The sequence below is a fragment of the Cygnus atratus genome, chromosome 5, assembly GCF_013377495.2.
Source record: "Cygnus atratus isolate AKBS03 ecotype Queensland, Australia chromosome 5, CAtr_DNAZoo_HiC_assembly, whole genome shotgun sequence".
Lineage (NCBI taxonomy): Eukaryota > Metazoa > Chordata > Aves > Anseriformes > Anatidae > Cygnus > Cygnus atratus.
This window is the reverse complement of record NC_066366.1, coordinates 675316-701803: the sequence shown is the minus strand read 5'-3', so window position 1 is coordinate 701803 and position 26488 is coordinate 675316. Positions and strand designations below refer to the sequence as shown.

The window sequence follows — 26488 nt, the reverse complement described above, 5'->3', positions numbered from 1 at the left end:
TTGTGTAAATACTCAGCCTTTGCGCTGATGGGAGAAATTTGTTCACACAGACCTTCCACTTCCCCCCCACACCCCAAAAAAAAAAAAAAGTGTTTTAAAGAAGTTCCAGATTTATTTTTAAATTTCTCATTTGTATCAGATAATTTTCATCTTCTTTATGATACTCCTTTAAAATTACCTTTAAAATTAATGACAGCAATAGCTCCTCAGTGGTGGAGCTGATGCCGCATTTGATTTGTTTGTGTTACTGTGGCAGTGCTGGTAATAATTAACATGTGGGTTCAGGTCTGTGCAGTGTCCAGGCTTTTGTTTGAATTGGCCACTGCTCTCCCTCTGTGGTGTTTACACGAATCCACCAACAGCTTGTTGCTGGCGCTTGTACTCAGTTCCTTTTTGTTCTCTAGGACTGAAATCTGCCCTGTGCAAGAGCTCCAAGCACTCCATGCAGCTGCGTTTTGTCATGGCAAGGTTCAGGGCCCAAGCGCTATGTTTTAGGAGAGCCCAGTAAAATTGTGTAGTGCCATCAGAACCTACAAAGCCCCCGAACCTTGGACATTTAGGGCCCCTTTGCCTTCATACAAGCCGGTTACCCAAGGAGCAGTCCTGCTGTGTGAAACTGCAGCAGTAGCTCCCATTGCTTCAAATGTCCCATGGGGTTTGTAACCCAGTGTTTGGGTTAACGCGCACAAGTGGATGTCCTGTTCACAGAAGTGCTGAGACAGCCCAGGTTTATGGGGTTGACTGCAACCTAGTTTATTCAGCTTCATATGTCACAGTGCAAACATTGACTAAATAAATTAGTAAGGAGTGGTTTTGCTTCTTAAGACAGGATGCTAATCTTAAATCTGATTAGTACAGCTACAAATGTAAGATTGTGTTCACAAAGGACTCAGCCATTTAGCAGATGCCTGAGAAAACCAGCTTCTGCTGTACAATTCAAACTGGAGAGCACTGCGGTGCCTTAGAAGAGGTGGCACAGAAATGTGCCTCCCTCAGCAGACGGTTCCCATTTGATGGTGCCTGAGGCACAGCTGGCCCAGGCAATGTCCTGAGGTCCTGCACCAGCCATGTCCGTTGTGCTTGTCACTTACAATGTGGGTGTGTGGCAGGCTGTTGCAAAGGGACTGGTTAACTTGGAATGTGTATGTATTCAGGAACTGTGCTGGTAATTGGTTTGGGTAGTCTGTCTGTCTGTCCATGGGTTTTGGTGTTCTACAGCTGTGCGTGTTAGTCATAAAAATGTTTTATCCTCTTTCCTGGTACTGTGGTGGGGGAAAACCGTTAATACAGGGGATGGGGAGGGAACACCCGCTGAGCCTACAAGCAAATGGCAAGAGGTTTCTTGGCAGGCAGTTCATTGAACAGCCTAGGGGTGCTGAAGGAACAGAGAAACCTCTCCATTGACACTTGCTGTGACCTCGACCTCTGGCACTGCTTATTGCGATAATGGGTACAGCTGGCAAGCTTTTGTTAGGTTTTGTTTGCTCTGATTTTCACATTAACGCAGCAGCTTTTAGGGAGAAGGTTACCCTGAGCCGTGCGGAGGCCTGTATTTTACAAATTGCCTGGCAGGATCTCTTCCTGGAGAGCAGCTCTGGGGCAGCTCCCCTGCACCCCGGGGGCTTGGCGCAGGAGCCTCTCATCATGGTGCAGCGGTGAGCTGCTCCTCTTGCCTGCCTGGCTGCTCCCACGCAGCAGTAGGGGAATTAAAGAGAGCCTCCTGTGAGCAGTGAAGTCTTGAGGAGTTTTCAAGCCAAGAAAGTACATTGGCTTTTATGAAGCATGAAAAACCAGAGCTCACCACAGCCTTTTGAAAAGTGCAGTGCTCTGTGGCGCTTGGGAGAAGCATAGTCAGTAAAACAGTAATATAAAAAAAAAAACAACACTGCAAAGCCATTTTGCTCATTCTGTGAGCACAAGCAAGGGAATTTCAGCCAGCCACAACAAGACCTGTACTTGTACAGCAGACATCCTCACCACCAGCAGCTGGGCTTCTGGTGCTGGTGGTTATTTTTGTATATAGAAGGGGGCTAGCACAAAAAAAAAAAAAAAAGAGAAGAAATGCAGAAGCTAAGTACACCAGTTTTCTTTTTGGCGGTGGGGGGAGGCAGGACAGACTGGTGGCTGCTTGAATTGTGCGAAGTCAAGGTGTAGCCCTGCTGCCACAGCCTGTTTTGGAGACCTGGTGTCACAGCTCAGCGGAGGGAGGGGACAGCGAGGGACAGGCCAAGCGACCTGGCCAAGGTCAAAGCGGGTGCACTGTAGGATGTGTGGCTGCAATGCGTCTGCCCCAAAGCAGGCCAGGGAGAGCTGCAGTGATGGGTGGGAAATCACTGCTCCAAGCCTCCCGTGCTGCTTCCATTTCTATCTGTGTCCCAGCTGGTGAACACCAGCAGGGTCGTACCACAAAGCCCAATTTTCAGACCTGGTCTCACCCTGCAGGGCTGCTGGTGCTCCCAGAAACCACTGCCAGTGGCCAAGGACCACCCAAAGGAGAGGCCAACGTCTTTCCCCATGGGCTTCCTGACTTTGGCTCACCCCTAATGCGCTGCTGTCACCTTTGTACTTTTCCTAGGCTGCTGCCAGCCCGTGGCCGATGAGCCCACCTCTCTGAAGAAGGCAAAGAGCATCCTGGAGCGCCACAACTTGGAAAAACTGGTCACCTTCTCCAGAGTGGACCACTGTGAGGGTCATCCCTGAGGAGGAAATGACAGAGCACAACCTCCTTGCTATTCGAGTCATAGTCACCAGTGATGCAAGCAGGTAGTTGAAATTACAAATAGGCCTTTAAAAACAAAAAAGCCTGATTTTTTTTTTCTCTGCAGCACTGATGAAAAGTATAGCACATACAGCTGAGGGAGGGAAGAGAAAAAAGGAAAACCTCTCAGAAAAAAACAATTGTTCTTTACCACAACCATAAATCCCCCAAGACATATGACTCATTTTGCAGGAAATCTTCAAACGTTTGCATCCTACACAGGGGCCTGAGTCAGAGAGAAAAACACTTACCCCAATCAACCCAGGTTCAGCTATTTGTTTTCCAAAAAATGTCAGTTCAGGGATTGGGGCAGTGGGTGTGTTGTGGCAAAGGTGCATCCTGTGGTGTGGTTGCCTGCTACCTGGGTACCACGGGGCAGCTCCACAACCCAAGTGCCTCTATGGATGTTTGATAGCCTGCCCATCCCAAAGACATCCAAAATCCTGTGACTCTTGGAGAGCTGTCCAAGGACGTCTGATCTCTGTGTAAATTTAGAATATATTAGTTTTCTGGGTGGGATTCTGTGGGAGTTCATTCCAGCCATAATAATGATTAGACTGGTGTCTTTCAAGTAAAGTAGTTTTCCTTACTGAGAATTAAAAAAAAAAAAAAAAAAAAAAAAAAGCCAACCCAAAGCCAGCTGTTGCAAACAGAGCTATTACTATGTGAGGAAACTCACTTAAAGTCTTGAAGCCCTTCAAACACCTATTCATGGTGTTGTGTATAGGTTGTGGAAGGTAACACTTTTGGAAATTAAACTTTATACTGTTCCCTGTGGGAGGTTTTAAGTAACATTTGTGCTCCGCCGCATGTGTTTGGATATTCTTTGGGGACAGGATCACTCTCTGCTGGGGATCCTTCCTTCCTGCAAGGAAAGGAGAGCTTGGGGGAAATGTTTCCTGTCTGTCAGAGAGATCTCACTGCCATATAGTGGCTTGCTGCAGAGTGCCTGCTCCTACCGACACTAATGCCCTGAGGCTCTTCATGCCTGTTGCACTTGGGCAGCGTGCAGAGATGGGAGCCAGCTCATCCCCCTGATCTGAGGGATCAGATCCATTTCCTCCAGCTGTGACAGTCCCGTGTTCACAGAGAGGCCCCTGGTTCCTGTCCCAGCTGACACTGCCGCTGTCACCAGGATAGCCTGTGCCAGCCTCTCTCACTGCCTTCGTTTGGGGACCATGTGCTTGTGCTGCTCCTGCTGGTGAGCCATCGCCTAACAAGGGGGGGATGAGTGAAATAGCAAGTGATATTGCAAGGTCTGAGTGAGCATGGGGCAGGAAAAATGATTAGCTCGGTAAAATAGCTTTTCAATTCATGCTTTAGGTACTTGTGAATAATGACCGCCTATCAAGCAGCGATCAGAGGACAAGCCTCATCCTACAGCACTTACATCCTTGCCAGCCAAGGGAAATAAACATTTGCTCTTTTAAAACAGAAATGTGTCTATCAGTATTAATGGCATGTCTTTTTCTTTTGTGTGGCACTCTGCCCAACCTCAGTGTGATCACAATCCAGAAGTGATCTCAACTATCACAGGCTTCATATATATATATATATATATATATAAATATAAATGTATATATACCACAACCAGAGGACTAACTAAGTCCAAGGTCTCCCAGTACCAGTTTGAGCTGGGTGAAGCAGAGGTACAGGACTGGTCAGCGCTATGTGTATGGCATGTGCACTAGCTTTATACTGTCTGCAGCCAACATCTGATCTGGTCAAGGGTTACTCCCTGCTCCAGGCACAAAATCAAGACGTCAGAAATTTGTTGCCTAACCTGAGAGATTTTATTCCAGCCCCTTCTGGCAGGCAGCAGTACCCAAACACCGCCTTTCCTTTAGCGCTTTTTCCTCCTGTGTGTCTCTGTCTTGTGGCTGTTACAATGAATCTTTACTTTCTACAAGGCAGCACTATGTAAATGTGACACAGCTTTCTCCTGCCACACCAACAGGACTACTCATAGCATAAGCTCCTCTTTTCAAAGTAGAGCTATTAATCATCACAATAAATCTATGAATTGGTTTAGCAGTATTGTTTTCATTAAAAATGGGCCAAGTCATATGGTGGCAGACTTGTTTATGACACTGGGAATGCAGTCACACCAGAAGGCCTAAAAGTGCATGTTCCTTACAGTTTGGCCTTTAAAGAAATCCCCTTATTATCGTAAAAAAAAGGACTAATAACCACCTGCAAAGGTTATTCTCCCACCCAGAGGCAAGGTCACAACGTGTGTTACTCTGAGTATGTGTTTTTGTGGCATGCTTTTAATTACATTTAAGGAAGGAGAGTCCAAAACTTGCCTCTTTGGTGATCTATGGTCCCTCCTTGTACTTGCTGTGCAAGGAGCTGTCCCAGTGGCTCACTGCTGTGTTTCAAGCCAGGGCTCTCTTTGTGGCAGGTTGACTTCAGGTTTTGTGCTGAACACAGTGATCATGGGTATGAATCTGGGTAGCAGAAATCTTACAGGAACGTGTGCCTTCTGAAATGTCCCATCTCTCCTTCTTTTCCCCGTAGCTCTGAGCTGGAGTCTGATTTTAATGGTGATTCCTCCAACTCTGAGGTGGGTGAAGGAGAGACCTCGCTGCTGGAGCGCCCTGCCTGTCCGAGCCCCCCCCGGTGGTGGGCATCACTCTCCAGGAGCCCTGTGGTGCCAGAGGAAAGCCACAAAACATCCAAAGTTGCTGATGGTAAGCAGTATCTCTGCCCAGGGGAAGGCCCATGGCCTCTCCTGGGGGCTGAAGTCAGCATTGAGGGGGAAGTTTTGAACTGGAGGCTGCTGCCAGCAATGTGGCCAGGTTTTACCTCTTAAGTGTCTTCATTTGGGGGGATTTCTGCCTTTTGGATGATGTAACAGTATTTTACAAGCTCCTTTCTTCTTTACTCACTGGTTGAATCTTAAACACTTATGCAGCAGGTGGCACTAAAATGCTCAGAGTGAAAGTTTGCTCAGAGGCACTGCTGGGTGGTTTGCTCCTGTGGCATGGGCAGCTGCCGGAGCAGCGCCTTGCTCTGCCCACCTTGGCTGATGCAGTGGTGTCGTGGTGCACGGGGACCTGGAGGAGCTGTGCTTCCTGCCCAGCTTGCAGTGCCAGGTGGGTGCTTTCCCACCAGTAAAACATTGGACTGTTATTAGCAGCCTGTGCAATATCTGTGACGTTGGCTAAGGGCAATTTTTGGAAGCACTGGAGTGCTTTGCTCTGTTCAGTTTATATTTATATCAGTAGCTGCTTGAGCTATTTGTGTCTACAGAAAGCACACTGAGGAAAGGATATAGCTGGTAGGGAGGCAGCAAGAGGTTTAGGAGCAGTCTGCCTTCAACTGGAAACTCCTTTCTGGAGCTGGAAGTCAGGCCTAAAAGGTGGACTAAAAACAACCAAAGACGTCCATCTGCAGGAAGTGAGGACTGCCACGTTTTAGGACTACATGGTGACATGTTGAAGCTATGGTGGACCTTCTGCTTCAGAAAGCATCCCCAGAGCTTTGCCAGGCTCATGCTCTGCTGGGTTTCTCCCCCAGGCAGAGCAGCATGGGCCAGCATGCGCCTCCTGAGCTGGCAGCTGTGGTGCTACAGGCACAGACCTGCACTAAAGCTGCTCTGCACTTTTGGGCAAGAGCAGTCATGCTGTTACAAAATGCAGGTGGAGCAAGGGAGCAGCTGTCTGGATGGTGTGTGCAGATGTGCAAAACTGTTTTTTGGGGTTCTCCCCCCAAAAGCTCTCTGCCTGCAGCCTTATGTGCAGCATTGATTTATGTCTGCATTCTCAGATCCTCCCACACGCTGACAGCTTATGGCTGGACCCTGAGAAACTTGACAGTATTTTGCATTTGTTAATTACATTTGGTGTTATCACTCCTCTCTGTGTGGAAAAGGCTTTGTCGAAACCAGCTTTTATTTCAGATCTCATTGGTGCCTGAACAGGGGTGAGTTTCCAAAGCCTGTTAGACATGAATAGAGTTCCTGGATTTCAATGTGGTATACTGACTTAATCTCATATTTAAAATAAACGGGTGATGTTAAACACCACAATGTTCTAGGCATTCCTGGCAGATTTTTATACAAGAGGTCTATGTGGTGCTAAAATGTCCAAGTCCTTTGATTCATCATCACCCAAAGTGCCTTGGCATGAGGTTTGGGCAGCACTGAAAGGGCTGCTGTAAGGATCTGGCTTCTTTCCTTGCACAAGGAGCCTTCTGCCAGGCTGTGCCTCTGTGATGGAAGAGCTGAGAAATGATTTTGCTGCAATGAAGAGCCATCAGCATTCATTTCTTCAAGTCCCTCACTACCCCCATGCCCATATATGCATTTCTAATCGGAACAGAAAAGAGGGGGGTTTTACAAGGCGATTTAAATGGACTCCTGAATAAAAAGGCCTTGTTTCAAAGGCAGAGGCAGGCTTCCCCTTGGAACATCTGTCTGGAGCGCTACTTTTGAACTGCTGCAACCCAGCCCTGGCTTTCTCCTGTCCTGCTTTTGCTGACATGAGGTGCAGCGGGCAGGCACATAGGAAAACAGCACCAGCATGAGGGGAGCCTCTCCTGGGGCTGCTCTGGTGCTGCCATGGTGCTTGGGCGCTGCGCAGCCTGGCAGGGAATGGGGAGCTATGGTTTTGTTCTCTGGCTTGTGCTGTGCTAGCTAACGACATCTCTCTCCTGTTTCTGTTTAGCACTACAGAGAGCCAACAGCTTTCACTCCACTGCATTAAATAAGTATCAGAATTGGAGAAGAAAAATCCAAACGAGTGAGTACAGCCCAAGATGAGATTGCATCTTCCACTTGCACTGTCTCCTGTTTTTTCCCTTAAATGTCAATTTCTCCCTGTCCTTTTCTTTAAAAGTTTTTGTGATTTTGACTCATGAGGTAAGGAGACAAGAGAGCTAAAACACAACAAATCTTTCTTTTTTTTCACTTTCTTGTCCTGAAAGGATCAAATTCCTTTTCATGTGATTGCTTCGTAGGTTATTACCTATCTTTGTGACTAATAAGGTAATCCATACATCATCTATCTGTCCATATCTAATTCCTATTATATCTCCTACTCTTTTACCACCGTAGCTACCAGAGAATAAACCATTAAGTAAATCCACCAATGACTCTATGACAAGTTAACAACTCTATGTAATCCAGGCTTTTGTACAGGAGAGACAAAACCTCACAATACTGTATATATGTCCATGTGTGCTTTTATGCAAACACTGCCATTTCAGCGCACCTGCCCCAAACCAGTCTGAAGCCTGTGGGCCACACAGAGTGGGCGAGGAGAGGCAGGTGGTGAGTGGAGGCACCTCATCCCCAGCAGCTGTCTTCTGGGAGGCTGGAGCCTGGGGCTGCAGGAGCTAGGGGTGCCGAGTGCTCCTGTTCCCTCTCCAGTGTGGGTGCTATCTGTGCGCGTGTGTTGGATGACCTCAGCACTGGTGGGGTTTCAGAAGTGGCGTTTCAATTCTCTTTCACACAACGGGAGCTGTGAAAGGCAGCAGCTCGGGCCTTGCGTGAATGTGCTCTTGGTTGTGGCCCTGCATAGGCATCTGCAAAAGGAGTAGTGCTGGCAAGTTATGTCTGCAATAACTGTGTATGCTAAGCTCTAATTTCTCAGCCAATAAGGTGTGCTTATATCACAGAGTGTCTATTCTGCCCTTAGACCTACGTGCACTGATTGCTTTTGGTTCAGTATATCAATAGGTCTAATATTTTGAGCACTACATACCAGACGTGCTTCTGGAGGTGCCTATTTGCATATCCTCTACCATTTGCTGAAAAACAGGTGATGTTTTTGTTTACTGAAGAGGAAGGAGTACTAACAGCCCTCCCAAAATGAGCATTACTGGTTCTTCTCCTCTGACAGTTTCACTTGATTTAGGCTGACCCATCTCTGCCCAAGGAACTCAAACAGGAATGTACTGAGCTCAATAGTGATCAGGTCTGTGCGCGATTCACTTGCAAAACACAGGGTGGTCACTCCTCGCAGCCAGGGCGGTGTCAGTGATCTTCCTCCTGAGCTGTGTCCCCGAGATGAGCCAGATGTGTTCCCAGTCACACCTCTGCTGCTTGTAGCAGGGCTGCCCGCCCGCCTCAGCACAGCCCCTCCGCAGCTGCATGCTGCGCCTCTCCTGAGTCCCCTGGGACTCACTGGTACTTGCAGGATTATTGATACTGGTGTGGAGCTGGGTGCATTTACCAGCACCTCAAGTCCTCCCAAAACTTGTTTAGAAACAGTTGTATCTGTTACACTGGGCTGTTGACAGCCCATAAGTATAAAGCATAAATACATAGCGGTGGAAAGAAGGGGTTTGTGCATGTGACTGAGTGCCACAGTCTCTAGGCGTGCAGACGCCTGGCTTTTGGGAACTGGTGGTGAGAGTTGCTCCACCTCAGCCCTCAGCTTCCCTCTGCAACTCTGCCCTCTGTGGGGGATTTCTGCAGCTGCTCAGAGTCTCAGCTGCCTTTGGAGAAGTTTCTTGTTTCGGGAGCAGAGCTCATAGGATGCCTGTGCTAATTATGGGACCAATGTTCAAGCAGAGGTATCTTGACTTGCTTGGTTTGACTGCAGAAAGAATCTTCAAGATTATTTGCAAGTATCCGTTATAGGAAGATTTTTTTTTTATATCTCAAAAAAGGGGGCAAGATGCATCCCTCTGTCTTGGCACCAGCCTTACAACTATGTCAGATGCCCTTAGCTGCACACGAGCACTTTCACTATGGACTTCATGGTCCCTTGAAGGCTTCTGTTGCCACGTCTGGGATAACTCACTAAACATCAGTAGAGGACACATGGGGGTATTTAATGGTCTGTAGAAGATGCTCCCACCACATTGGACTTCAGCAAACCATCACACCCCAAAGTCTGTCCTCGGAGAGGCAGCTGTGGCAGATGGACAGGCAGAAAGGCCTTGATGGGGCGACATTCCCTGGGACTGGCTGTACCTCCAAGGTGCAGAGGACTCGCCGCTCTCTGCAGGACCTCCCTGGAGCAGCTAGGTGGGCATCCTACCCCAGAGGAGGGCTGTCTTCTGCCCAGGATGGGCCAGCAGGGCAGGGTGCTCTCAAAAAATCTTGTGGCATCTGTCAGCCTCAGGGCTGTCTTTGAGCACTGTGAAACACTGTGGGAATTGGCTTATACATCAAATGTTGAATTTACTGAAAGCTTAGATTTAAAATTGTTCCTTAGTTGATCTCAGTTCTTAAAAAATCTAACAAAAATGGTGCTTATTCCAGGTGTGAGGGGGAAAAAGGACAGACTGTGAAAGGAAAGAAGGAAAGACCAGGGGTAACTTGTAATTTCGATTAATTTTCAGCTTGTTCTCAGCAAGTGTATTACTTAATTGTTTGCCAATTAATTTTCTCATCATTTTATTAAAGCCTCCGAAGGGCTCTAGAGGGAGCTAGAAGTCTTTGAGAGGAAAGCAACATGCTACATGAATGTGTCTGAACCTCAAGTACACTTTTAAAATGAGGTGTAGAGTACATTCAGCATATACTGGGAACAGAATAAAGGCATTTTTTACTCTCTGGAGGAACACTGTAAGTCTTAGTTTCTGTATTTAATCCACTTAATACTTAGTTAAAAGAATTCATATAATCATCAGTCACATTGAAGAAAAATCTGTCTCCTTTTCAAACTTATTTCTCAAAACACATATGTTTCATAAACAGCACGAGGTATGCAGCCAAGGAAAGGAAATTGGTGTCATTTCTATATTGGCTGAAAGATTCAGGGCAGGATATTGCCTTTCAAAATCTGTAATTCCTGTCTTGCAGCCACAGACAGCGCCATGCTCTTATTTGTTGTCTTGGTCACCACGCGGAGCTTTTAGGCCAAGCAGATTTTGGTAATGCCCTAAGGATTTTTTTTTGTTTTGGTTTGGTTTGTTTTTCCTAATAACATGTTTTTAACGTGAAGCTGCAAATATAGCTTCAGAGCCTCAACTGGAATAAGTCAATCATCTCTGTGCAAGGCAACAAGCTGGGACTTTGTGCTAAGTGCTGCTCTCACTTGTGCTGCCCTGTCCTTGTGCAGTAATGCACCCCTGTGAGCTGCTGCGGTGTGTGCTGCTGTCCCACAGACCGCTGGGGCTGCATAGAGGAAAAAAGTAATTTCCTCTGTTACATGTGGTAATGGAAAGGCCATGCTGGGATGCTGCTTCTCCCACCAGTCTCACTACCAGGTGCCTGGGGATGGGGGGTGGGAGGTGGGAGGGATGACCCCTGTGGTCTGAGGGCAGCCCCTGGATGGAGCAACCCCAGGACCTGCAGGAGGATCTCCATCGGCACACTGTGCACCGCAGAGGTATCACAGCAAAAGAGGAACTATGAGATAGTTGTTTCTGGAATTGCAGAAAACGTCAGAAACTTCGGCTGGATCAGAGTCCTCCCATGTTAGCCAGGTGATCTGGGGATGGGGTGGGAATGTCACAGCTCTGCAGGCAGCCTGGGGCATGTGGCAGTGGGAGAGGAGTTGTGTTGGTACTGGGAGTGAGAACTGGGGGAGGGTGAGGTACACTGTGAAAGTGAAGATGGAGGAGCTCAAGTTTGATGACGTTTTCTTAGAGGACCATTACTGGACTTTCTCAATGTGCCTGAAATGATTTGAAGGGTGCTTTTTCTTTCTCGCTCTCTTTCTCACTCTCTCCCTGAAAACTCATTGCCAAAAGATAAAGAAAGCAAGACCAGCAGCAGATCAGAGTTGTGGTGTCCTTTTTAACTGAGTGACAAAGCTGGCTTTGTTTCAGTTCAACCCCTCAGTGCTGGTTCCTACAGGAGTGCTTTAATGAACTCCAGCTTATCGTTTCCCTCAATTCTCGACTGAGAGTAACAAATTGCATCAAGATTGGGAACAAAAGGGTGAGAGGAAAGGAAAATAGGATCCTTTCCCTGGCTTCCCTTTTCTGAAGTCTATGTGTAGGAGATGAATTCTATCTTTCCGGTGTGTTGCTTTTGTCCCGTTGGAGCTTTTATCTCTGTATAGAAGAAGCAGAGTTTGCACTGGGAACCTTTGTGGGTTTCAGAACTGTTAATTGGGTTTTGGAGTTGATAATTCAGCTATAAATAGACTTCTCATGTCAAAAGTTGTTGTGGTAATATCTTGGCTGAGGTGTACTTTTCTTTCATCCAAATACTATTTATTATGTCCAATTCTCTCACACACAAATATTAGAGAGTTCCGCTGACTCCATTCGGGTGCAAGTTATCCACCTGTTTTTTCTTCCAGCAACTAAGTTTTGGTTCAAGGCCTGTAGTAATGAATTACCTTGCCTCATCCTTGAAGATCCTACAGCATGGTGCCCCTTAGCCCAATTTAAGAGAAGGCAATTAATTCTGTTTTTACTGCATGTAGATGGTTGCATTTCTCATTTCTTTCTCTTTAGCCAGCCCTCTCAGAATACGCTTTTCTTCATTTTTCAGAACTAAGGCTTCAGAAATAGATGGTTGTTTTTACTGTCTCTATTTTAAGGTCTGAAAGCGCTTTAAAGAGGCTTTTTTTTTTTTTCCAGAAAGTTTCCTGTAACTCACAAGATGCTTCACTTCATTTAGACAAAAAGTAGAATAAATTCAGGTTCACTGCTGAAAATGTCAGCATGCGTTTTGTATAGTGTGCATACATATGTAAGTGGGGCTATAAACTTCATTACTGTAGGTCAGCTCTTCGGGGTAAAACTGTATCCAGATGACTCTCTAACTTTTATTGTCGTTCTTTAATTGTGAATTTTATTTAAGATAATAATGTGAATATGATAGTAAAAATGTGGTGGTGGTGTTTTTGGGCAGATTTCTCTCTGCTTTCTAACAAGAAACCTGGGCTACACTGGAAGGAGAGCTCAGCCAGCTGTCAAAGTGATCTCGGAGAGGATCAGTTCCAAACACAGGTATGAAGGAGAATTGATCAGAGTAGCACAAGCACTACTACTGTTGGGACTTGTCTGCTTGCAGCAGGCTTGTCTGAGCATCCTCTGCTCTTTTAAATAGTTTTGGTCCTCTCAGTAACCAGCAAAAGATGGAGTTATGCCTGTGTTATACATAGGAAAGAGACTTTGATGCTCTGATTGGTATAACCATTCCCAAATCACATGGCTAAGTCACATTTGCATTCTGTGAGACTAAGACTTTGATCATGCTGAGATTTGGACACTAACCTCTTGTGTCAGCCAATATGTAGACTTCCTTCACAGCACAGGCTTAGTTGCCACTGGCATTTGCTTTGTGCCACAGTTTTTTTCTCAAGGAGAGCAAACCCCAGATCTCTGGCTCTTGGTGCTCCCAAGCTAGCTGTTGGTCTAACCATATGCTCATAGGTCTGGATGGGAGGTGGGTCTTCAGGTGGTGTGTGTTGGGCAAGGACACATGTCAGCACTGGGGCAGTAAGAGGGTATCACATCCAGATGGCTTAAATGCTGCCTCCGTTGCTGTGCTTAGCTGTGGGACGAGAGGCAAGTGCCAGCACTGGTCTTGGAGAGCAGATCTGAGAGCTGAGGTGAGGTGTCAAGTAAGCAGTTGCATAGCACTGGCCAGAGGAAACCTAGCAAAGGAGACAGGGAGATTTTAGGGTGCTAGTGCCCTTAGATGTACGTGTGCCCCTGTCTGATGTTTACCACTAGCATCCAATGGGCAGAAGACTTCTTTTCCTAATTCACAGCAAGCTCTTGACTCTACACCTCCCACAGCTCAGGAGCATCTTCAGGTTCCTACAAGTCCTAGGCTTCCTTTTGTAGTTTCTGCTTTTTAAGGATGAGGAAGGGTGGGCCTGTTGCAAGCATGACACTGTGCAGAAGTCATGACCAACAGTCCTGAGCAGAGCACAGTCCGTCCCCCTGACTTTGGAGCCAGGCCAAGTCCTCTCTGTCCTAGCCTGCTGTCCTCGCCCTTGGGTTAAAGTGATTAAAATTGCTTGACCTCAGGGTCTGCGTTCCAAAAAAATCAAGTCTTCAACATCCATGGTGCTAGCTGAAATCCGGTCCAGGACAATAGGGCCAGGAAGGAAGCGTCCCCGGAGAGCAGAGCAGCACAATGCTGCCTGGCTGTGCTGCACACAAGGAGAGATGAGGCCGTGCTGCGATTTCCACTTGACACACATCGCTTGGTGGCCTTTCTCTTACTCTAAAGAAACATTAAGTGGGTGTTTATTCATTTATTGGTGTTTCTCATGTTTTTATCTGAGATCCTGGCCAGTGTTAATTTCAGTCATCAAATACAACTACAAAGCAGAGAGTAATCATTATTACCTTACTTCCTATGCGACTTCCTATGCATCTAGGAAATGAGAAGTCAGATTAATGGCTTTACCCATTTGAATTTGGGAATCTGGCATAGAAGTGGAAACAGGAATTAAATCTTCTAGCCATCTGTTATCTCATAGCATTGAGGATAAAATGCCCCCTTTTAAGAAGGAAAAAACCTGTAGTTTTGGTCTGTTGGCTAGGTAATGTGGGCACTTATTCTTGTTACTGTCTACAGCAGAATGTTTCAGTGGTTGGAGTAATTAATTTAAATCTTCACCAAAGGAAAAATAATCATAAAAGAGAACTAATTGAATTGTTTAAACTACCATCTTGCATTTTACAATTATTTCTGGGTCACTTCATTCATTTGTACCTGCACCATGTGAGCATACAATATTATAAGAGCGGTTGGAGAGGATGGATTATGGCCTCTTGTGCTTGCTGTAAACTGTAACATGATGCAACTGAAATGTACACAGCAGAATAGAGCAGATCGACTTTTGTGTATTTTCCTGTAGATAGGACTCTTTCTTTCCAAGGAAAACATTAAAGGTGATTCATAAAGATATGACAGATTCTTAGCATGAATTACATTATTTGCAGACTATTAAAACTTCCCGTAGAATATTAGATCTCCTTTCCTAGGTAAATATCCCTTTAGGGAGAAAAGCTTTCTTTTTTTTCTTATTGTATTGTCATCTATGTATGTATGTGTGTGTATCTATATATAAAAAAATATGATTATTAGTATCATGTTAAGATTGAAATTGATTAAAATACTACATAAAATAAAAGATACAGTAAACTATATTTTTCTAACACCACAATTATCTTTTTTCTTACACTTGACGGTTGACTTCTTACAAGAAACCACCAGAAGTTACAAGAGGACATGTCCAAACCTACAGCTCAGTATCTCAAAGAAAAGAAAAAGTCAGAGAGATAAGTGAAGATGTCCATCTCTACGTGCCTCATTGTCCATTTCAGAGCAGGGCCAGAGGTTCTCCACGGATCCCTTGTGGTAATGGGACGCTGGCTGATGAGTTTTTGGAGCCTGAAGATGTAGATTGTGACACTGGGACATGTACAGGCCAGAGCTGGAATGAAAACAAACAGAATTACACCTCTGAATCACAAGGTTTTAACAGGAATGCCAAAGTGCTGCCATCTCTCCGTTTGAAAGAAAAAGATGAGAAAAATACAAGGCACCCAGAAGAAAAGTTTGAGCAAGAATTAAAGGAGGCAAAAAAGAGGCTGGTGCTTTGCACAGAACAGCATCCTATGTTGTATGAGTCAAATGGGGTAGACTTAGGTGGAACCAGGCTGCAGCATCAAAACAAAGGAGTGCTGGGTATTTCAGAGGAGAAGAATACTGACTGGAGAAAAGGTGTGTTCAAACAATCTCGTCATTTGCCTCTCTTATTTGCAGATGATGTACCACCGGCTTTGCCAGTTGACATGAAAGGTGCTCTGAAGAATCCAGACACAGCTGCCAAGGCGCCTACAGCTGGCCAGCCAAAATCACCGCTGAGGCTCATTGCCAATGCAATCAAGAGGTCCATTTTGGAGCCTCTAACCTTATCTACAGAAGGACTAAAGCAGGACTCAGACAGCAAATCCAAAGCCTCTTCAGAACTAGCTTACTTCAGCTTCCCCAGTACTCCTGGCTATTCCCTAAGCCAAAGGAACAGTAATAACAACAGAGCAAATAACAGTCAGCCACAGGAGCTTAAAATTGGGAAGCAGGCTGGAGAATATTTAGGAATTACTTGCAATTCTCTCTCAACTCCATCTAATTTTTCTGTCAGCTCTGAAGAGATATCTCCAAGTGAATACACCAAGGAGCTATTCTTCCCTGTCTACAGTCCACACAGCAGGCCTTCCAGGACCACTGGTATACCTCATAAATCACCTTGCACTAGGATGGAGGATGTCCCAGGACTCCTAGAAAAGTTTACCTTTAAAGACACTCCTCCAGTGGCTCCCAGGGATGATGTATTTACCTGTAACGAGAAGTACCTCCTTGCTTCATCTCGGGAATCCAAGAACACTCCCAGGGACAATCTGGATGATTCCATACAGAGTAGTAGTCTTGGGTCACTTTTTGATAGACTGAGAAGTAAGGTTCGTGAAAGAGAAGGGAATCTTCTTGTGTCATCTCTGCCTTTCGTGAGGGACCGTTCTGCAGAAGACAGGCTACATTTTCCTTCTGCAGGTGAGGACCTGAATGGAATTGTTTATTGCAAGCATTTAACATTTAAAAGATCGATGTGCTATCATGCAACCCCATTTCTGTTGTATTTTATGTTTTACTTAGAGTTACTGTCTACATATGAAGATTTAATAAATGTATCTTTGGTTAAGGATTAGGAATTAAAGATGTCAGAGCAGAGCACAGACAGCATGTTGGACCCAAGTTTGGTCTGCTGTTCACTAATGTTCAAATGTGTTCGGGACAGGAAAACATACTTGCTGACGTAGAAGGAGCAATGGGGCAGAAAGAGATGCAGAGCAGTTGCTTCTGTGACTCTGAGTGCATTGTGAAAAGGGGAGAAAAGCAGGCAAGTGGAAGGATGAGCACCGGAAGCTTCAGTGCCATGTGGAGTATGTTTGCTATCCCCTCCATGACAAGTTCAGATATTGTAGAAATAAAGCTGCAGTAGGAAGAAACTTTGCTTTGTGTATCTGCTTTCTCAGCAGGTGTCTCTTCAGTTCTGCCTGCTGCCGTAGTGACTGAACTATAGGCATGCTTTTGGGAGCTATGTGGTGTCACTGATATCCCCTTGTTCTTTTGTTTGCAAGGAATTAGCACCTTACCGACCTGCTCTAGCCAATTTGAGAGTCTGTTTGGGCAGTGATTAAAAGGTATTGATTTTCATATTTGCTTGCAAGAGCAAGCTTAATATTAAAGTTGCAGATGAGTCTAAGAAATATTCATGTCATACAAAGAGCAACCAAATTAATCTGAGCAGAGGCTCAGAAAGAATTAAGTGCAGCACAGTTTAAGGTATAAAATATGAGGTATGAGAGAGATACCCACCTGTCTTTCTCTATAATCCATCTTTCCAAAAGCCCACTACAGAAAGTCACAGTTTTTTAACTCAATAACCTATTGAATTTTATTGGCATACCCATTTGTGCCTTACTTTATTAAATTATGACCCAAACTCAGCATTAAAATAACAATTTGTGTGTAAAATAATGCATGTACAAGGAATGGAGCGTAAGCAAAGTCGCTGAAATGCTCTCCTTGAGCTGCCAGATCCTTTTTGTAACCTTTCTGCTTCAGAACTTGATGTGAACCTCATTGAAATAAATAGAATAACTCCCACTCTCATTCCTGAACTTTTGCATCAGGTTCTTGGAGCCTCCTTTATCCAACAACTTGCAAAACCAGGCTTTCCTATTGAGCCAGAAGATGTGAAGGACTGCTCTGAAGCCACAGAGAGTTGCTAGTGTTCACACTTTTCGCACTATGGTCTCAAACGAAAGGCTTTTTCTGAGTCTATAAAAGTCATCACCCGTAGACTAAGCCAAGTTGACTTGCTATTAAGTAAATGTGTTACAATAACTGATATGTTTTGTTCCTACTAAAATGGAAAATGTTCTTCGGTTTGAATAATACTATACTTTATTTAGATTTTAAAAATTTTGAACAAAGGATGATTTAATAATGTGCTGCATTCCTCTGCTGTGCAAGCCAAAAGAGGAATTATTAAGTTACTATAGTTATTGAATATGGACATTGCAAAGTCTGTGCAAAATTAAAAAATACAGCTTTGATCTAGTCATTTGCCCATGCTTGGCTTTTGCTCAGCACTGCTTAGAAATTTGGGGCTGTGCAGAGATCTGCCTGTGCAGGACCTAGGACAATTCTTACTGAAGCAGTGGGGGTTCATGCACTGATTTCAGTGAGAGATTGATTTGAAAACAATCCTATGTAAGTTTGCCTGTAGAATACACAGGTGTTCCCAAACAGCCATACAGAGGTTTGTAGGTGCAATACTGGATTTTTGATTTGCTGCAGAACTATCATTGAGGCTTTGTTGTTGTTGTTGCTTGATTCCACCTTTGGGTTCCAATCTGCAGTTAAAAATGAAAAAATAAAAAATCAATAAAATTGATCAATTGGATGACTAACTGATCTCACTTAAGCCATCTTGCCCTTTTGAAATTAAAAAAAAAATGCCAAAGAGCTGTCTTACTTACAAGTACTAAAAATCTTTAATACCACAGAAAAAAAACAGTTTAAAGAGAACCAAACCAGGTTGCATGAGAGAGTTGCGGTCAGCTTAGTGTCTGCCTTCTCTTAGTGTTGTGTGTACGTGGTAGCCAGCTGTAAGGTACATCTGCAACGAGCCGCAGTAGTAGATCCAGGGTTTAGGTTAGCTTTGACTCACAGACAGACCTTCTGAAGGTGGTGGTTTCACAAAGGTGGTGGTTTATTGGTAGCTGTTTGTGACTCAGGGTTTGCTTTTTGACAGTCATGAAGAAACAGAGGGAATATTTTTTGTCACTGACTGAGCTGAATTCACATGAATACATTTTTAGAATTGTCCCTTAGAGTAGATGAGAGTTGTTATGACGATTTATGACTGCGGTTGTTTACATGGCTCATTTTATTAAGCAGAATTACCAGTTTAGATGACAAGAAAATCAAATGTTCTATGATCTCGCTTTGCTGGTTTTGTGCACTTTTAGGGATTACTTACAAATATTTTAGGTTTGTACATGGTTCCCATTACTGCATCTTTGTACCATTGAAAGTCTTTGTGACTGCAGTATTCATGTCATCTAGGACACTCTTATTTCAGTGATTTTATATTTTAGGGATCTGAAACAATACAAGATTAAATTGCATGCCTAAGACCACGTGAAAAATCTGTGGAAAAGCGGAGATGTGGAACCAAATAGCCAATTGATTTCTTCAGGCCTTTCTTTCCACCTCCTACTTCATGCAAATTCTTGTCTGTTTTGGGACACCAGTGCCCTAAGAGATGTGTCCTTTAGCCTTTCTTTTCTGTAAAACACTGAAGTACTCAGAGAGGCAATGATTAACTCCAACAACCTTATAAAAATATGCAATCCTGGACACTTACAGATGAAGTCAACAGATTAATGTAACATCATGTTATAAAAATGCTGTTATAAAAATAGTTCCTGTTCCAAGAATTTCTGTGTATTTAGACTGCAGTCATTACTGCAACACAAAACCACTCCAGGAAGCAGAGGTGAGCTGTGATGTACAGAGTTTCACCAGAGGTGTTTTTTTCTTATAAATCTCCAGGACAATCAGGAGTGCTTTTCCCTCCAACAGAAGCTGTGACCTTATACACCTTTCCTTATGACACCTCCTTCTCTGTTCAGAGGATCTCAAGTTTCCTAGCAAAACCAGTAGCCTGGATTTATATGTTGAAAAGGATTTGCAAAAGCACTGGACTTTGGTCCAGTTGTTCCTACAGAATGCAGTGAGGGTTTTACTGCTGATGGCATTCAGTGCCAAGGCTATTAGGCCAAGGCAAAGTGTCTTTGAGACCCACCCTTAGATTACCAAGGTGTGAGGAACTGTAGTTTACAGATGCAATTTATCTTATATGACATACGTATGTGAAGATACCAAGCCCCAATATCAAGAATTGGAGGTTTCTTCCAATTTTCTACTTTGAAATGTATTCTGTAATGCTGTCAGATTCAATACCAATGTTCAGTTCCCTGTGATTTGACAGCTGTAAGTCAGGTATGCTGGAAACGTGTGTGCAGCATCCCTTAACAGGCTGTTGAGCTGTTTTGGAGCAATTTAAATGGCTTTTCTCTGCAGAACAAGGGGCTAACGCTTAGTTCTCCATAGCCAATAGGCACTGGCAGGTCTGTGGACATAACTCAATTCCATGCCCTGACATTGGCTTCCTCATGCTCGTGAGATGGGTCTTGTTGGAAGTCCTTGGCGAAGTCAGTGGCCTTCTCTCAGTTCCCGAAAGGAACACAGCTCCTGAGTTGCAGTCCCAAGGAGGAGGCAGGTGCCCTCGTGTTACAGCAGGCTGCTTTTCTTCTAGACCTTGTAATGCTGTTTAAATTATTGATATTGCTCAAAGAGGAGGACACAGGGAAGCAATCGCTTATTCCCAGAGCTGAGAGAAGAACAGGAGCGTGTAATTGCTTGTGTGGCCAGCCCTGCTGGGGCTCCCTGGAAGGTTTGCAGACTGCATATTATGGAATTTGATTTCACCGGTGGTGTGACCGCAGGGTACTTACCGTAAATGTTTGGTTGCGTGGGGAGAAACAAGGCAGGTAAGTTTAATCCTCAAAAGAAATAGTGACTGTGATACCCCCGCAGGCCTTCCTCCATCTTGTGCACTGGCAAAGGCTTTGAGTCTGGCTGTCCCTGCTTATCCCGCAAAAAGACTCTGAGCTTGCAGCTTCGCTGAGCATGAGGGCTGGGTGCTTCTAAAACCAGATTTTTTTGCCTCAAATTACTTTCATTTTGCTTTCATTGCTTTACCCCCTGGAATAAACATGTTTCCTGGATCCAGGTTTTAAATTAGAATTTAAGACAGAAGTCTTGTTTCAGGGCTGCAATCCAGTACAAGGAAACGAAGAAACATTTACACTGAAAGAATGGGAAGTGATTTTAATCTGAATACAACTTGCACATAGAAAGCCAAACATTACCTAGCAGTTACAAAGAAAAATGGCATTGTTAGCTTTAAATAATGTACAATTCCAAGATGTTGCCCAGCTGTTAATCATTAACCCTGTAGCAGGTTGAAGTATAGAGACAGATGTGCCATAGGCAGTTTTATTTTCTTAAATAAAGAGAATGAATCTATGAATTAGACAAATTAAGAAGAAATTCAAATATTTACACACAGTTGAAACAAGATGCTGGGAAAACAGGCATGATGAAATTGCTGCAATTAAATGTAATTTAATTTATAATTCTGAAAACATGCTCCTTCCAAAGGCAGTCTTTGAGTTTTCCTTATGGAGTGCATTGTTGTGATGTATGGATTTTCCTGACTTATTATGGCATTTTAATCAACAGTTCAATGATGTGATAATATTCCTAAAGCAGAAAAATAAGTGACGTTTGTTTAGACATAATTAATGAAATATTTATGTTGCATGAGGCTGTGTGATAAAGCCTTGTTCTTTTAGTCCATTTGCTTCTGATTACATTTGTGATTTTTTTATATGACCAGACATTCTGACGCCAACTATTTTACACTGAGCAGATGTCATGTAGTAAAAATGGGTGCCAGATGCTACAAGCCACATAAGGGTAATTTGTTTAAGAGCTGGCTCAGACTTTTTACATTCAATTACACTGTATAGTGAGCCTTATACAATCATTTGGGTAATATGGCTAACTTCAGATATACATTTTAATGAATGTTGAATGCGTTCAGAACACCATGCTACATGAAGAGGGCTCAAGGAATTAATTTATTTGTCCATAATGCCTGAAAAAAAAAATCAATTATATGCAGGCAGAGTTTTTGACAGTGACCAAAATTTAATTAACACAGTTGACCAAATTTCCAAATTGCTCCGGGTGCTGCAACGTGGAACTCAGGGCAGGTGCAAAGAGTCTGTATATGTTAAGGAACAGTTGTTTTTTTTTTCCTCTGATAGTTTTGTTCCTTCATTTTAGGATGTGAACATCCAACTGTCAGAAAAGAGGCTGCCGAGTATTCTACTTCTTCCTCTGATAATGAATTTGAATTGAAGCCTTCGTTAACACATAAGGTAACATTTAGTCTGAAGCAAAAATACATTTTCACAGTTGGACTATATTTAAGATTCATCATAAACTTTGATCTAAAACACACCATGATTTCTCAAAGTGGGGACTGGAACATTTTTTTCAGTAGAGGTTAAGTGTCTTGGATAGAAAAATGGATTAAAACTATGACGGATGAACATCAAAATTTCTTTTTCCTCTTTGGATCAGTAATTCCCCCTGGTTGCACCAGTGTTGACAGAGGAGGTCTTAATTGGACAAATAGACATGTTGTACAGAAACCACTCTGAAGCAGAATTCATAAGTGGATTTAATATGTAGCCCAACAAGCAAACCATTGAAAAAATTAAACCAAACAGATGCAGATTTCCCATGGGGAAATACAACTTCATTTGTGAGGTACTACAAGCAGATTGCATGGAAAACGCTGTGTTTACCCTAATCAGCATGGCTGCATGAGCTTTGAAGTCGCACCCAGATCACATACATTGGAAGGGCCTGCTGCACACCGACATTTCCAAGCCCTAACTCAGCTCTTGTGTCTCACTGGAGCAGTGGGTTTAAATCACCAGTGAACTCTTGATACCCATCTGATTTGAAGAGAATTGAAGAGCTTTTATTGCCTGAATAGCTCATCAGAAATACGTTTACCTTTTACCCATAAAGGGAATATCAGTAAGTGGAATTAATAGTACAAGGTGGCCTTTTGATTTGTTGCTTTGGGAGGCTGGGTGGGGGAAGGCAAGAGACTGCCCAGTACACTATAAAAAACCAAGCTGAGAGCTAAGTGGGGCTTTGAATGGAAATGCAGTTGTGCAGCTCCAGACCAAGTGAAGCACCAAGAAGGGAAGTGCAGCAACATGTGGCTGCATGTCCTGCCAGCCCTGCTGGCTAAGGACGTGCTGAAGTTGCAGAAGCCTTCTGGGGCAGAGCAGTTGCAGCACTTTTGGAAAAGTTATCAACAAGTGTGGAAGCAACCATCATTTAATCTTTTCATTACCCTGGAGCATTTTTAGTTTATTTTTAAGAAAAGGGTTCCAGAGGAGAAAGCTTTCATTGCACATTGGCATTTTTAGTTCTCTTCTATCCACCACGTAGCCAAATGTCTTTCATCTGCTTAGCCATTTTGGACAATACCCTACAAATAATAAGCTTTAAAAAATGTATTGTTTGAAATACAGTTGCTTGAAATTGTGGGAGAAAATAGAGTAATCAATATTTAGGTCCTTTCAAGCTCAAAAGATTCAAAAAAAACAACAGACTTTTTGTTAACTGTGGAAGTGTTACAGGAAAGGTGGTCTATAATAAGTTAGTATTACAGTGAATTACATTTTTTTTAAAAAAAGGCAGAGAAAAGGGAGAGATGAGAGACAGGAGAAAGCTGAAGAGGAGCAACTGCCCATTGTGCAGCCCAGCTGCAGAGACAGGCAGCGCTGCTGGGACAGGGGTGAGAAAAAGGGTGGGCTGACACACATGGTGTCTACAGTGGCTCATTTTTTGATGCATTCTTCCCCCTTGTCTCTCTCTTGGCTATCTCTGAGTACCTCTTTTTTTGCCATTACCACTGTTGTTCACTGGCAAAACTGGGTGGGAAAAGATCTAGTGGCTTCCTGGCTTGTCGGTTTTCAATCATCTTGTCTACTGTACTCATATAATCTGTCTCTTCATGAGTGGGAAAACCACAGCCTTGCAACACTTCCAGAGAGTTTAGGTCAAGAGCTAGATGAAAAGATTCCCCAGTCAGCCCCGCAGCACATGCTTCTTGCTGTTCCTGGCAGTGGTGCTTGGTGGCCATTTCTTTCAGATATATCCGTTTTCCCATAATACAAGCAGCCCAGATGAGCTGCTGCTGGAAGTGGGGGTGGACCTCAGCTGGAGCAGGCAGAAGGGAAGAAGGGCTCTCCTGAAGCCAGGCCGGGTGATGCTGAGCTGGAACTACAACTGATGCCAGCTACTCTTCCTTCCCGCCCTCAGCCAGACTGCGCGGGTGTGCATTATGATCAAACCAACTAGTTTTTGGAAGACCAATATCTATGGATAATACCCATTTTAAACATCAAAGAAATTATTCACAATTCAAGCAATTTTATTTTACTCCACCAGCTACAGCAATAGTAATGAGTTAAGTTTTCCTAAACTGGTTTGGTGACCTTTTTATTGATAGAGATGGTTCACGTTTACTTAGTATTTCAGTAGACCTTGTAATGATTCAAAGTCAACGCAGGTTAATGTGTGAAAACATTCTTACATGAATATTTTCATTTCAGTGAGGTTGTCTAAAGCAGCATGCAGCAGCTCACCTTGCTTTGTGCAGGGGAGTTGGATTAAACAGTCTCCATAGATCTGTTCCAACCTGAATGATTCTGTCGTTCTGGGGAAGACTTGTGGAAACGTTTAATATCATACATGTACATTGATTGCTGTTTTTTTCCTTTTTTTCTTTTTTTTGGTAGGCAAAAATGTCTCTTAGAAGGAGAAGGAAGCTGGAGAAGGAGACAAAGCAAATGATTAAACAAGAGGAGCTGAAGAGGCTTCACAAAGCACAGGTGACTATGTAGCTTGCAAATGTCCCATTTGTCTCCCAGGAGTGCCTGGTGAGGAGAGGGGTAGTGAATGTGGCCCCTGCACCCTCATTCCTCACTGGGACTCACTGACTTCTTCATTAAAATCCACCCAAAATGTCAGGTGCAGTAAGATGCTTGTGGCAGGGCCTTGCATCTTTGTGTGTGACAAATCCAAGTGTGCCCCAGTAGATAGTCACAATTTTGTAATTATGCATAAACGCAAGACCAAGAGAAGTAGTGACTGACAATAGCAGTAGAACACATTGATCATTAGGGAAAGAGAGAGAAAAGGGAAATATCATCCCCTGAGAATGCAAGAAGCTGTGCTATCACCCCTGTGTACTACAGGACACTGGCAAAATAGAATGATGGCTTTTGTCCTCTCTGCCATAAAAGTGAAAGTGAACCATTTTGTTTTTCAATGTTGCAAAGTCACTTCACTTTATGTAGGGCCCTGATCCTTGAAAAATCCTGAAAGAGCATCTTGATCTGAACCCAAGAAAAAATTTACCCCATACTGATTTCTGTCTTGTTCCTTCTCAGCTGCTAATAATACCTGAGCTAATGTGATCAGAACTAGCTCAGTCTCTGCATTGCAGCATGAATGCCATAGGGACTGCAGAGTAGAGTTTTGTCTTTCCAAAGAAATCAACTGATGATTTTGGGTTGTCTGCACTGTTTCCAATGTGATGTTTAACTTTGTGTGTGTTTTCCCGTGCAATAAAATAAATAGCAAGGGTATTTTTGGCTAATAAATGTTTTTTGAAGGCAAAGTTGTCCATCATCCTCTGTTGTATTACTATGGCAGGTGGATAGTTTTGGATGGAGCTTCTATTTGCTATTTCTGTACTAATACTAAATTTAAAAAAGAAAGCTATTGAGTTGTTTTTCAGATGTGAAATTGAAATATCTGTTTATGTAGACATCACTCCTTTGGCAAAATATATTACTGAAAAGGATAGAACTTTTTGTTTGAACCAGACAGTAGAAATGCTAATATCTAGCAATTTCTATAAAATCAGTGACAGAAAAAAACGTGTACCTAATCCAAAGAAAAAAAACACTTAACATTTTTGTTTTTATTCTGAGCAATGTAAATGATGTAAAATTCTCTTCTTTTACTGCTTTGTGGAAACAATCAAATCCAAACTTTTTGAACAATCTTTCTTGTCTGTTAGGCTGTTCTGAAGGTATGATTAGGAATGCCCTACCACAGCCTGAAGTGGAAACTGCTGAGCATCTACATTTGATGATTCAATCTTCTAAAGGCATTTCATGCCCATTATCTATAAGGCACTTCTAAAAAATCTTATGCCAAAGGGAATGAGTCACTGAATCTAGATGTCGTTTCTGTGCCACTGGATTGTCACTTCTTAGTTACTGGACCCTTTCCTGCCTGTGTCAAAAGCTTGTGAAATATAAGAGCACAACAAACAGCAAAAACCTATGGGCAAAAAAAATAGCTAGCAAAGATTTCTAGCTGTAAGCCTTGAATATTTATGTGAGGTTTATTCTTGTAGCGTCTTAGAATATGCACCTCTGGAAGTGTAAGGTGTTCAGTTTTCACACCTTGCAAGACACAGAAATGGTATTATCTCCCATTCAATAGTGGGAAGACTAGAGTTCAGAAAAATTGACATTCTTTTAGTACCTGAGATCTTATCCACACAAAAATGTGGATAGATACCTAGTAGAATTATTAAATTGCTTATGTGCCTAATACACTCAATGAGTTTGCAGATCTCTTGACTCCTCAGAGACCTTTTCAAGCTCTTTCTCTAACCACTGAGGCCATCTTTTGTCGCTGAATTTTTAAACTATGTCTGCAGCTTTTATAACCTTATAATTTTTCAGGCAGTCCAGCGGCAACTAGAAGAACTGGAGGAAAGACAGAGAGCACTGGAGATTTTTGGTGTTAAACTGGAGAGGGAACTCAGAGGAGAATCAGGTAGATGACACAGTGCTTGTTGGTGGTGGTTTTTGTTTTTTAATAAGAGGAGTTTTATCATTGTCATAGAAAGAGTTCAGTGCAAAATGTGAAATGAAAAAGTGATTGGAACGACAAAAATCCTTGTTTACCCTTTTCCTCAAACTCTGTTAGTTCAAGAACCCTTAGGCTGAACATTATAAAATTCTGTTGATTGTCACAGATTTGGAAGTAGTTGCCATGCTATTGAATCTGCATTTCTCTCCCCCACACCCCATTTTTTA

General features: G+C 43.4%; 1 protein-coding gene across 1 annotated transcript in view; it reads left to right on the top strand.

Moving 5' to 3' along the window:
- Positions 1-26488, top strand: part of MICAL2 (microtubule associated monooxygenase, calponin and LIM domain containing 2) — a 124699-nt gene that overhangs the window by 88396 nt on the left and 9815 nt on the right. Inside the window, 10 exon segments of the mRNA XM_050710802.1 lie at positions 1508-1655; positions 2620-2763; positions 5279-5451; positions 7429-7503; positions 12525-12622; positions 14840-16187; positions 19821-20038; positions 21605-21718; positions 24167-24259; positions 26132-26225. Of these exon segments, the coding sequence (XP_050566759.1) occupies positions 1508-1655; positions 2620-2763; positions 5279-5451; positions 7429-7503; positions 12525-12622; positions 14840-16187; positions 19821-20038; positions 21605-21718; positions 24167-24259; positions 26132-26225 (2505 nt within the window).